General features: G+C 37.3%; 1 protein-coding gene across 1 annotated transcript in view; it reads right to left on the reverse strand.

Annotated features, from left to right (window-relative positions):
* The window catches only part of SYCP2L (synaptonemal complex protein 2 like), a 115,214-nt gene that overhangs the window by 33,031 nt on the left and 68,348 nt on the right, over positions 1-13,835 (reverse strand). The window contains exons 20-23 of the mRNA XM_047859581.1: positions 5,374-5,422; positions 3,677-3,824; positions 3,008-3,057; positions 531-660 (exon numbers count right to left, since the gene is read on the reverse strand). Of these exons, the coding sequence (XP_047715537.1) occupies positions 531-660; positions 3,008-3,057; positions 3,677-3,824; positions 5,374-5,422 (377 nt within the window). The remainder of the gene's footprint in view (positions 1-530; positions 661-3,007; positions 3,058-3,676; positions 3,825-5,373; positions 5,423-13,835) is intronic.

The following is a 13,835-nucleotide window of genomic DNA, read 5'->3' on the forward strand; positions in this document are numbered from 1 at the left end:
CAAGAGATGTGAATAGTTTTTAATAAAATACAGTGGAGGTTAAGATACACCTAGCGGAACAAAGGTTGGCAAACTGGCCCCTCAAGTCAAATCCAGTCTACCACCTGGTTTTATAAAGTTTTATGGAAACACAGCCATGCCCGTTGGTTTACATCTTGTCTGTGGTTCATCTGGGGCTACAACTGCCAAGTTGAATAGTTGCAACAGAAACTATAGGGGCCAAAAAGCAAAAAAAAAAAAAAAAAAAAAAAAAAGAAATTTACTATCTGGTTCTTTACAGAAAAGGTCTACCAATCCCTGTTATAAGTCATCACCTGAGTTTTCGTGCTTCTTTAAAGATGAACACAAGCTAATCTCAAATGTTAAAGCAAAATTAAAACAATATCCTCTGTTTTTTGCTAATGAGTAAATTAAAGAAAAGATAGTATTTGTACTTTTAACAGATATTCAAAACAATTTTTTGTTTAGTTCTAAGTATTTTTCCTAAAATATAAGTTTTTTTCTATGTAAATCAACAGAAAATCAGGTACCTGCTTTCTGGGCAGAATCTTCAGGAGTTAAAAGGGCAGAACCACTCTGAAATTTTGTTCCAGAAATTTTTGGAGGTATGGAATTATTTTGGTTGGAGGTATCTTTCCATAGCGGTATTAGAAGTTTAGCCTAAAATATAGTACCTTTTTAAGAGTGTTAACATTGCCCTCAAAATAGTTTTTAGAAATTCCAATACATTTCTAATAACTTTTAACATAATTTAAGGGGGCACCTGGGTCATGATCTCATGGTTTGTGGGTTCAAGCCCCGTGTTGGGCTCTGTGCTGGCAATGTGGAGCCTGCTTGGGATTCTCTCTCTCTCCTTCTCTCTTTACCTGTTCCCCACTTGCTCACTCGCTCTCTCTCAAAATATATAAACAAACTTAAAAAATAAAAAAAAAAATTAAATGCTTTAAGTGTTGGATTTGCTCCATTTGAAAATAAACACTAAGACCATAAGATCCTAGAATTGGAAGCACATGGTCATATATCAATTCATAATTCTAACTCAAAGATAAGTCTAATCAAAGTTCTCAAAGTAGGGAACACAGCATCGGCAGCACCCCAGAACTTGACAGAAATGCAAATTCCAGAGCCCCATCTATTATTTACTCAGTCAGCAACAATGGGATGGAACCTAGCAATCTGCATTTAAACAAGCCTTCTTGGTCATTCTGATGATCCCTACAGTTTGAGAACCATGTCTTATAAATAAAGTTTTATTGAAACGCAACACGCCCATTCACTTTAGGTATTGTTCATGGCTGCTTTCATGCTACGGTGGAAGAGATGTATAGTCACCACAGAAAATATTTACAATCTTCTGTGTCTAGAATGTTAACAATATTTACATCTAACCCTTCACAGAAAAAGTTTGCTGATTCCTGCCCTAAATTATCCTCTTATACTCCAACACAGAGAAATGAATTTTGGATGCTAATATTTGTACAAACTCAGTAACGCCCTTGCCGGAAAATAAACAGACTTCCTGTCAGTTGCAGAGCTTAAATGTATGGATTCTCAAAGCTTTGATGTTTGAGGTTATTTCAAACAAAAGCTGTATGTACTTTAAATTTTTCTTTTGGCCTATTGCTAACGGATAACTCCTATTAGTTTGAACTATTCAAACAAATATTTAGGTCCTCACTCTGGCTCACAGGTTTAAACTATGAACTATCTTTGTCGGTGTAGAACAGGACAGTCCCTTAGATTCACAGAGGACAGCGGATGGAAGGGGCAGGTGGGGACAGATAACTAGCTGTGATGGGAGTACTAAGCACATTAGATTTCTGCACGGGTGGGCAGGGTGCTGCTGATGCCCTGAGAATCCCAGAAGCCCTCCCCTTAGAAAACTCATATACTTTGCACTATATGTGTAGCCTATATAGTTCATTTGACAAAGAACAAAAACCAACTATTTAGAGGAGTAATTCAGCTTGAACAGGAAAAATTGGCTTTGAATTTGTCTGGACAACACTAGTGTCCAATTTTTTTTTTTTTTTAACGTTTATTTATTCTTAGAGAGAGCATGAGTGGGGGAGGGGCAGAGAAAGAGGGAGACACAGATTCTGAGGCAGGCTCCAGGCTCTGGGCTGTCAGCTCAGAACCTAATGCAGGGCTCAAACTCACGAACTGCGAGATCATGACCTGAGCTGAAGCCAGATACTTCACTGACTGAGCCAACCACATGCCCCAGGGTCCAATATTTTTAACTATGTTATTTTGTTATTTTTTTAACGTTTATTTTTGAGAGACAGAAAGAAAGAGAGAGAGACAGAGTGTGAGAGGGGTGGCAGGAACGCAGAGAGAGGGAGCCACAGAATCAGAAGCAGGCTTCAGGCTCCAAGCTGTCAGCACAGAGCCCGACACGGGGCTGGAACTCACAAGCTGTGAGATCATGACCTGAGCCGAAGTCAGACGCTTAACCGACTGAACCACCCGGGTGCCCCCTTAACTATGTTACTTTAAAACAAGAATAACCAAAGTGAATTCAGAAACTTTGAGGGTTTATTCAATATTTATGTAAGCCTGAAGTCATTTCAACCACTTACAAAGATTTAAATGTTTAAGTCATTAAAAGCTTTAGAAATAACAGGTCAGCCAACTGAAAACCAAGGGAAGAATTAAACCAAGAAGTTTATTTCCAAGTGTTAATTCAGAGAGCGTATATTTACAGGAAGTCAGGATAGCCCAGATTTTAGCATCATTCGTAATAAACATCTTTCAACAAATTTGGCAACAGTGAACAAAGATCCTTAACTGTTTACCCAAGATTCACACTAAATAACCATTTATAAGACCTTGCAATTTCTATTGACAGCGATTTATGTACCAACAAACTACTGGTTATTCTCCTATTCCTGAAAGAAGATTTTTTTTTTTTTGGAGAAATAAATGACATTTAACCCTAAACAGATTGAACTGTTTCATGCTGATGCCCTAGGGGCACATGGCAGCCCAGATCAAATTTACTTACTTCGTCCTTCTCATGGTCACTGCCGCTGCTGGGAGGGGAAAATGGCAAAACTAAAAGAAAAGAAGTGTACAACAGGGAAGTTTGCTTATGAGACACACAAAAATTCATTTCTCCCTCTCTCCCAGTTATACATGCCCATACTAGAAGTGATTCCCACATCCTGAAGCGTGCTCACATGTGTAGCTCTTAAGATCCCTTTCTAATATCCGCCTTGTTCCTGAGACCTCACCCCCTGACATGAATTTTATGCTCCAGACCCTACCTCTGATGCTGTCCTCACGTCAATTTGTCCTCGTAATTTTACCTCATTTAAAACATCTCCTCTTCTGCACACCTCTCTGAGTGCTGGTCTTTCCCAAGGATTCGCTCAAATCCCACCTGCCTCTTCCTTGAAGCTTCTCCTAGCTCCTTCTTCTAGCTCATGCTAGATGATCCTTATCTGAACTCCTACTCCATTTATCTGCAGCTCATATTTAATTATCGGTCAATTCTACATTCTCTCGTATGGTTTCGTGGACGTACATGTTGGCCTTTCCAACGTAATCGTAGCAGGGAAGGGAGGGCACGTCATCAGTTTGTCTTTGGTACCCTCCCTCCTTCCGTCACATAACTGAAAAATGCCTGATTTATTGGAAAAACGACTTGAAAGAAGACACGGACCAAACTCACTTCTCACACTACTTCTAATTCTCGTCTTTTTTCTCCCGGAATACGGTCTTAGGGATTTCCTTTTTTGGTTACTGGTCCAAGATCGTTCACTGGTCCCAGTACTCGAATCCTGATCACTCTCTGAGAAGAGGTGTTTCCTGTAATTAAACTTTCACAAGCACAGATGAGAAATGAGCCCTATTCACAGGGTGTTAGTGTCCTTTATGTACAATTAAACGTATCGCTACAGGGTCAGACAAAAGACCAGTAACTCCTTCTAGAAGACTGGGCTCTCCTGTAGTGTAAAGGCAGAGAAGTAAGAAGAGGGGAGAAAAAGAACAGGTTTCATCAGTCAGTTCTCAACCAAACTGCTGTTGTGAGGGATGGGAGTCCTCTCTCATCAAAAATAGTTGCAACTGAAGAGACCATAGGTGACTGTTCAGAAGCTGACATACCTGAATATCATCCCAACACTTTTAACTTCAAAATATTATTGCAAGTGACAGAAGAATTTATAAAAATACTTTTTTCAATGACAAGCATGTCATTTAGAGTAAAGTCAAACAAGGGAATAATTTCTATTTAAACCTCAAAGTATTTTTGAAAGTAAGACTAGCCTAGGGCGCCTGGGTGGCTCAGTTGGTTAAGCATCGAACTTCAGCTCAGGTCATGATCTCATGGTCCGTGAGTTCGGCTCAGGTCATGACCTCATGGTCCGTGAGTTCGGCTCAGGTCATGATCTCATGGTCCGTGAGTTCAGCTCAGGTCATGACCTCATGGTCCGTGAGTTCAAGCCCCGGGGCCAGGCTCTGTGCTGACAGCTCAGAGCCTGGAGCCTGCTTCAGATTCTGTGTCTCCTTCTCCGCCCCTCCCCTGCTCATACTCTGTCTCAAAAATAAATAAACATTAAAAAATGTTTTAAAAACAAGAGCAAGCTTTCCTTCATTTCGTGCACAGAATTAAAAAACCATGCGGCAAGGCTTGGCCAGTTTCTTTAGCTTATGTAAAAAGGTATTGTTATTCACAAAACAAAAATCTAGAGCAGTAGCTCTTAAATTTGGCTGCATGTTACAATCATGGGGGTGGGAGAGCTTTAAAAATTTCCAGGGCCTAAATATCACCCTAGATCAGTTAAGTCAGAATCTTTGGGGGAAGGGACCCAGGCTCCAATAGTCTCATCAGCTTTCCTAGCGTGTTTCCAGTTCAAAGACTGAGCAGCAGAGAGTGAGGACCATTGCTAAAAGCAAGCCAGATGGAGACTTAACTTGATGAAAGCCCATGATCTCAATTAAAAAAATTTCATTTAATGTTCATTATAGAGTTTTTAAAATGCACTGACTATGGACTTGGAGCAGTGTGCTTCCTGAAGTGAGAGGCACACAGAAAGGGTGTAAGTTGGTGCAAATAGGAATGAAAAAAAACCACATTATGGACTCACAGTAAATAATTTCATTTCAGTTCATCAACACTTCTGATTCAATTCAGAATAAATCACAGGTGCTAGAGGGTCCTTAACACTTTTCTCCTACTTAATCTTTTTTAACAAAGCAAGAACGGACTTTCGTTTTAAAAGTGAAATAATTTTTTTATAATAAGTCTCAGATCAATTTAATTAGAGATAATGAAGGACCAGGGCGGGGACACATTTTGAAGAAGACTTGCAGATAACTGAAATTTTGAAAGTAACTGCCTTAAGACAAGTAAAGTTACTCCATTACCGACATCCTTGTTTCTGGCTTTCTCTCCGCCTCGGAAGCAGAATCTGCCCTAAAACAAAATAGGTCAGATGAACAGAACTGTATCAACACTGCCTTCTCCCTCCCTTCACTGCCCAGCCCAGACATTTTTCCCCCCTTTCTGTGCCCTTTGTCTGATTGTGAGCCCAGTGCGTGGGAGGTACCCCCCACCCCCAATCCTGCAGACCGAATTCTTATCTTATAACCCATTTCTATAGATTCTCTACCAGACAACAACTGGTTCTTTAAAGCAAAGGAATCTTTGTTGGACTCTTCTCTGCCGGGCATACAGAGAACTGGGAAGGCCAAGTTAAAACCAGCAGGGAAGCAGGGAGGTGTGGCAATGCTGCAGAATGGCATTTCCTGCCTGGCTCTTCCTTAGAATCAACAAGGAAGCTCAACAAGAAAGTTCTTCCCAATAATTAGTGAATATTGAACAATTTCTCATATACCTGCTGGCCATTTATGGTCTTCGGAGAAGTGTCTATTTAAGTCCTTTGCCTGCTTTTTATTTTATTTTATTTTTTAATTTTTTTTTTCAACGTTTATTTATTTTTGGGACAGAGAGAGACAGAGCATGAATGGGGGAGGGGCAGAGAGAGAGGGAGACACAGAATCGGAAACAGGCTCCAGGCTCTGAGCCATCAGCCCAGAGCCCGACGCGGGGCTCCAACTCACGGACCGTGAGATCGTGACCTCTTTGCCTGCTTTTTAAATTGGGCTGATTTTATGGCTATTGAGTTGTAGGAGTTCCTTAGGTATTTTGGTAATTAACTCCTTATTGGATATATGCTGTGATTTAAAAAAAAACAACCACACCCAAAAGATAACAAGTGTTGGTGAAAATGCGGAGAAATTGGAACACTTACAAATTGTTTGTAGGAGCGTAAAATGGTATAGCCACCATGGAAAACACTATAGAAATCCCTCAAAAAATTAAAAGTAGAACTATCGTATGATCCAGCAATTGTATTTCCGGGTATACACCCAAAAGAATTAAAATCAAGAGCTTGACGAGATACTGGCAATCCCATATTCATTTACGTATTACTTACAATAGTCAAGTTATGGAGACAATATGGATAAAATGTGGTGTTATATACATTACTTACAGACAGACACACACAAATACTATTCAGTATTAAAAGAAAATCCTGAAATATGTAACAACATGGATAAACTTGGAAGACATTTTGATAAAATAAGCCAGCCGCAAAAGGACAAATAGAGCATGCTTCTACTTCTAGAATATCTAACGTGATATCTACATATCTGATATTTTAGATATCCGATACCCAAAATAGTCAAACAATAGAAACAATAGAGAGGTTATTGAAAGGAGATGGAGAGAGAAATATGGAGTTATTTTTCAATAGGTATAACATTGTGTAAGACGCAGGATAAGTTTTAGAGATCCATTGTTTCACACTGTGCCTACAGTTAACAATACTGTGCTCTGCACTTAAAAATGTGTCAAGATGGTAGAACTCACGCTAAGTGTTTTTGTCATAATGAAAACCAAAATCAAAGACAAACGAAAAAGCTAACGCACCATATTTCTGGGTAACCATTGATCCACTTTCTGCCTCTATAAATTAGTTTGCATTTTCCAGTATCTTATATGAATGGAATCATACAACGTGTACTCTTTTTTGTCTGGCTTCTTTCATTTGGCATGATTATTTGGAGATTATTCAGTTGTGTGTATCAACTTTTTATTTCTTTTTATTCCTGAGTAGTAGTCCGTCATGTGGATATACTAAAATCTGTTTATGCACTCATCTGTTGATGGGCATTTGGGTTGTTTCCAGTTCAGGATAATTACAAATAAAGCTGCTCTAAACACTCATTTGTGTGGACATATGCTGTTCCTTCTCTCGGGTAGATGGCTAGGAGTGGAGAAGCGAGACTGTAAGACACGTACATATTTAACATTTTAAAAAACTACCAGCAGTGTATAAAGTTCCAGTTGTTCTTCATCCTCACCAACAATTGGTATAGTCTGTATTTCTCATTTTAATCACTGTACTACATGTGTGCTAGTATCGCATAATTTTAATCTAGATTTCCCTAATAGTTCATGACATTGAACAAGTACTTAGCTATCATCTGTAGATCTTCCTTACTGAAGTGGCTGTTCAAATCTTTTGCCTATATTTTTACCGGGTTGTAGTTTTGTTATTGAATTTTGAGAGTACTTAACATATTTTGGGTACAAGTCCTTTAACAAGTACAGGTTTTACCAATTTTTTCTGCAAGTGTGTATCCGCTCCCTTCATTCTAAATTTTTTTTTGAAAGTTTTAAATTTTGATTAAGTTCAATTTATCAATTTGTTTTCTTATGGCCCGCACTTTGGTGTTATATCTAAAAAATCTTTGCCTAATGGAAGGTCACAAAGATGTTTTCTTATGCTTTCTTTCAGTTAGGTTTTTACATTTGGATTTATGATTGATTTTTAGTTATTTGTGTGTGTGTGTGTGTGTGTGTGTGTGTGTGTGTGGTGGCATGTAAAGCCCAAATACCATCGATCTTGTTGCATATACAGAGAGTCAATGGTTCTAGCACCATTTGTTGGAAAAAGTGATCTCTCCACTGAATTGTCTTTGCATTTTTGTCACATGGCAGTTGTCCATATAGGCATAGGAAGACTTCCCGCTCTGTTCCACTTATCTACCTTTATGGCAACAACATACTCTCTTGATTACTGTTAGCTTTATACCAAGTCTTGAAATACATAACATATTAGTCACTTTGTATTTCTTTTTGAAATTTGTTCTGGGAGTTACAGGTTCTTTAAATTCCCATCTGAAATCTAAAAATACCTTGCCACTTTCTAAAAACAAAAACACAAATCTCTGCTGGGATTTGAACTGGGTTTGTATGAAACCTATTAGAGATCAATTTGAGAAAAATTGGCATGTTATCAACATTCAGGCTGCCATCCCATGATGAGAGAGAGTTATCTCTCTCCATTTATTCAGATCTTCCTTAATAGCTCTTAGCAATACCTTGTACTCTTCAGTGTAAAAGTCTTGCAAATCTTTTGCCAAATTAATCCTTATCTATGTCATTTTTAATACTATTGTAAATGGTGATGCTAAAAAATTTGATTGAAAGAAACGATTTTTTATATCAATCTTGTATGCTTCAATTTTGTTACATTTACTTATTAGTCCTTTAATAATTAATTTCCACCAGGGGCTCCCTCCTTGGGTGGCTCAGTCGATTAAGCATCTGACTTCGGCTCAGGTCATGATTTCATGATTTGTGAGTTTGAGTGCCATGTCTGGCTCTGTGCTTACAGCTTCGAGCCTGGAGCCTGCTTCAGATTCTCCCTCGCTCTTTGCCCCTCCCCCACTTGTGCTATGTCTGTCTCTGTCTCTCAAAAATAATAATCAACATAAAAAAAATAATTTCCACAAAGTTGCAGGATACAAAATGAACACAGAGACATCAGTTGTGTTTCTATACACCAATAAAGAACAATCTGCAAAGGAAATGAAGAAAATAATTCCATTTACAACAGCATCAAAAACAAATTATTTAGGCATAGACTCAAGGAGGTGAAAAATGGAAAGATATCCCATGTTCATGGATTAGAATACAATATTATTAAGATGCCAACACTACACAAAGCATTCTACAAATTCAATACGATCCTTATAGAAATCCTAATTTTTTCAGAAAGAAGAGAACCCATCCTAATTGTCATATGATATCTCAAAGAACTCAGAAATGCAAAAAAAAAAAAAAAAAGTCTTGGAAAACAAGAACAAAACTGAATACATCACACTCCCTGATTTCAAAACTTACTACAAAATGACAGTCACAACACTGCAGTGCTGCCACGAAGACAGACATACAGACCAATAATAGAAGGGAGTGCACAGAAAAAAAACTTTCTCACGTATGGCCGAATGATTTTTTGACAAAGATACCAAAACTATTCAACGGGGGAAAGAATAATTTCCTCAACAAATGGTGTTGAGAAGCCTAGAAATTCACATTCAAAAGAATGAAGCTGGACCTTCTACAAATACAAAAAGAAACTCAAAATAGATCCAAGACTGAAACATAATCATTGAAACAATAAACCTCCTAACAGAGAAAAACTTAAATGACATTGGACCTTGCCGGCAACGATTTCTTGAGTATGACACCAATAACATAGCCAACAAAAGAAAAAAATACATTGGACTTTATCAAATTAAAAACTTCTGTGCACCAAGATATATAATCAACGAAGTGAAAAAACAGCCCATAGAGTGGAATATTTTCAGATCACATATTTGATACAGTTAGTATCTAAAATATGCAAAGAACTCCTACAACTCAACAATAAATAAGCAAATTTAATTACTTGGCCATTTCTCCAAGTAACATATGCAAGTGGCCAATAAGCACATGAAAAGAATCTCAACATCAGTAATTATAAAAGAACTCAAACCCCCAGAAAGATACTGTCTTACGTGCATTAGCACGACTATTATCAAAAACAACGGTGTTGGCAAGGAGGTGGAGAAATTTACACCCTTGTGCACTGTTAGTAGGAATATAAAATGATGCAGTTGTTCCGGAGAATCTCAAAAAATTAAAACTAGACTGTTTTACATAAATTCCACTTCTGGATACATGCAAAAGAATTGAAGGTAGGAATTCAAACAGGTATTCAAACACCCATGTTCATAGCAGCATTATTCACAATAGCTAAAAGGTGGAAGCCACCCAAGTGTCCACTGAAGGATAAATGGATAAGCAAAATGTGGTATGTATGTATATTCAATCTTCAAAAGAAAGGAAATTCTAACAAAAGTTACAACATGAATGGATCTTGAAAACATTATGCTAAGTGAAATAAGCCAGACACAAAAGGACAAATTTATATGGTATACCTATGCTAGTCAAATTCAGACTAGGGGATGGGGGAGGGGAAATTGGGAGCTATAGTTTAATGGTACAGAGTTATATTACAAAAAGAAAAAAAAAACAGACCAATATTCCTGATGAACATAGATTCAAAAATCCTCAAAAAAAATATCAGCAAACTGAATTCAGTAACACATGAAAAGGATTGTTCACCACAATCAAGTGGTATTTATTTCAGGAATGCAAGGATGGGACAATAGCCACAAATCAATCACCGTGATACACACATTAACAAAATGAAGGGTAAAAGTAATATGATGATCTCAAAAGATGCAGAAAAAAACATTTGACAAAATTCTACATCCATTTGTAATAAAAACTCTCAACGTAAGTTTAAAGAGAACATACCTCAACGTAATAAAACCACATATGACAAACCCACAGCTAATATCCTACACCATGGTGAAAGGCCAAAAGCTTTTACTCTAAGATCAGCGACAATAAGGATGCCTACTATCATCACTTTTACTCAACATAGTACTGGAAGGCCTAGCTGCAGCAGACAAGAAATAAACACAAATTCATGAGGAAGAAGGAAAACTGTCACTATTCGGGGCACCTGGGTGGCTCAGTTGGTTGAGCATCCGACTTCAGCTCAGGCCATGATCTCACAGCTCGTGAGTTCAAGCCCCGTGTTAGACTCTGTGCTGACAGCTCGGAGCCTGGAGCCTGCTTTAGAATCTGTGCCTCCCTCTCTCTCTCTCTGCCCCAACCCACTCACATTCTCTGTCTCTCTCAAAAATAAATAAAACATTAAAAAAAAAAAAAACCTATCACTATTTGCAGATGGCATAATACTGCATGTAGAAACCATAAAGACTCCACCAAAAAACTATTAGAATAAATGAATTCAGTAAAGTTGCAGATACAAAGTGTACAGAAATCTGTTGCATTCTTATACACTAATAATGAACTACCAGGGAAGTTGTTAAAACAACCCATATAAAATTACACCAAAAAAAACCACCTTAAAAATAAATTTAACCAAAGTAGTGCAAGACCTATACTCTGAGAACTGTAGAATGTTAATGAAAGCTAATGAAAATGATATAAATAAATGGAAAGATATACTGTGCTCATGAATTGGAATAATACTGTTAAAATGTCCATGCTATCCAAAGCAATCTACAGATTCAATACAACCTCCATCAAAATACCAGAGTATTTTTAACTGGAATAATTTGTATGGAACCACAAAAGACCCCCAATATCCAAAGCAACCTTGAGAAAAAAAGAAGGAAAATGGCAGTATCCCAGTCCCAAATTTCAAATTATATTACAAAGCTTTAGTAATCAAAACAGTATGGTACTGGCCCAGATACAGACATACAGATCAATAGAACAGACAGTCCAGAAATAAACCCACAGTTATATGGTCAAGTAATCTACAGCAAAGGAGTAAAGAACATACTATGGGGAAAAGACAATCTCTTCAATATGTGGTGTTGAGAAAAATGGACAGGTACATGCAAAAGAATGAAACTGGACCACTTTCTTACACCATACAAAAAAATAAACTCAAGTGGAACAAAGGCCTAAACAGAAGAACTGCAACCATAAAACTCCTAGAAGGAAATAGGCAGTAAACTCATGGACATCAGCTATAACAATATTTTTCATGGTCTTCTCAGGCAAGGGCAACAAAAGCAAAAACAAACCATTGGGACTACACCAAAATAAAAAGTTTTGCACAGCAAGGGAAACCATCAACAAAAGGAAAAGACAACCTATTTAATGAAAGAAGATATATGTAACTGATTTATCGGGTAAGGAGTTAATAACCAAAATATATGAAGCACTGATATAAGTCAACACCAAAAAGACAAGTAATTCTAAAATGCGTGGAGGACCTGAATAGACCTTTCCCCAAGATGACATAAAGATGACCAACAGACACATGCAGAGATGCCACTAATCAGGGAAATGCAAATCAAAACCACAGCGAGATATCACCTCACACCTGTTGGAAATGCTAGTATCAAACAAGAAATAACAAGTGTTGGTGAGGATGTAGAGAAAAGGTAGGAATGTAAATTGGTGCAGCCATTATGGAAAACAGTATGCCGTTTCCTCAAAATTAAAAACAGAAATACCATACAACCCAGCAATTCGACTTCCAGGTATTTACCTGAATAAAACAAAGACATAATTTGAAAGACACATGTGCCCTGTGTTTACTGCAGCACATTTACAATAGCGAAGATATGGAAGCAACCTTAGTGTCCGCTGACAGATTAAAAAAATAAAGAAGATATGGTACAATATGCAATGGAATATTACTCAGCCATAAAACGATTAAATCTTCCCATTTGTGATGGATGGAACTCGAGGGTATTCTGCTAAGTGAAAGAAGTCAGAGAAAGAGAAATACTATGTGATTTATATAACGTATCCAATTTATACATAAACATATATAATTGTTGAATCACTAGGATGTACAACTGAAATACTGCATGTCAACTATACAAAAATGGGTAAAGAGTTTGTTTTGCAAGATAAAGAGTTCTATGGATTGACTAGTGGGGATGGCTGTACAAAGTACATGTACTTAATGCTACTGAAGTATACACTAAAAATTATCTCAACCATTTCTTTGTTCTGCATATTCGAAATTTTTTTTAATTTTATGTTAAAACTTATTAGTTCACAAGAGGACACCTGGGCTGCTTCCATCGTTTGGCTGTTGTAAATAACTTCCATAAACATACAGGTGCATAGATAACTTTGAATTAGTGTTTTTGTGTTTTTGGAAAATACCAGGTGGGTGATTGCTCGATCATAGGATAGTTTTATTTTTAACATTCATCCATTCATCTGTTGATGAACACTTGGTTTCCATATCCTGGCTATTGTAAATAGTGGTACAATAATCATACGGGTGCATATATCTTTTCAAATTAGTGTTTTTGTTTTCTTCAGGTAAATAACCGGTAATGGGATTACTGGATCATATAGTATTTCAGTTTTAATTTTTTTGAGGAAACTTTATACCGTTTTCCACAATGGCTGTACCAATTAGCATTCCCACCAAGAATGCAAGAGGTTCCCTTTTTCTCCACATTCTCAACAACACCTGCTGTTTGTGTTTTTGATTTCAGCCATTATGACAGGTATGAGGTAATATCTCATTCTGGTTTTGATTTGCATTTTTCTGATGAGTGATGTTGAGCATATTTTCATGTGTCTGTTGGCCATCCAGAGGTCTTCTTTGGAGGAATGTCTGTTCATGGCACCTGCCCATTTTTAAATGGGATTGTTTCTTGGGTGTTGAAGTTTATCAGTTCTTTATATATTTTGGATACTAACCCTTTATTGGATACGTTATTTGCAAATATCTTCTCCCATTCTGTAGGTTATCATTTGGTTTTGTTGAACATTTCACCACACACTAACTTTATCTTGCAGTAGTCCCAATGGTTTATTTTTACTCCATAGTTCTCTTGCCTCTAGAGGTGACAAACAGAAATTTTCCTATGGCTAATGTCATATTGCTCTCTGTGTTCTCTTCTAGAGGTTT

This window comes from Prionailurus viverrinus, chromosome B2, assembly GCF_022837055.1.
Source record: "Prionailurus viverrinus isolate Anna chromosome B2, UM_Priviv_1.0, whole genome shotgun sequence".
Taxonomy (NCBI): Eukaryota; Metazoa; Chordata; class Mammalia; order Carnivora; family Felidae; genus Prionailurus; species Prionailurus viverrinus.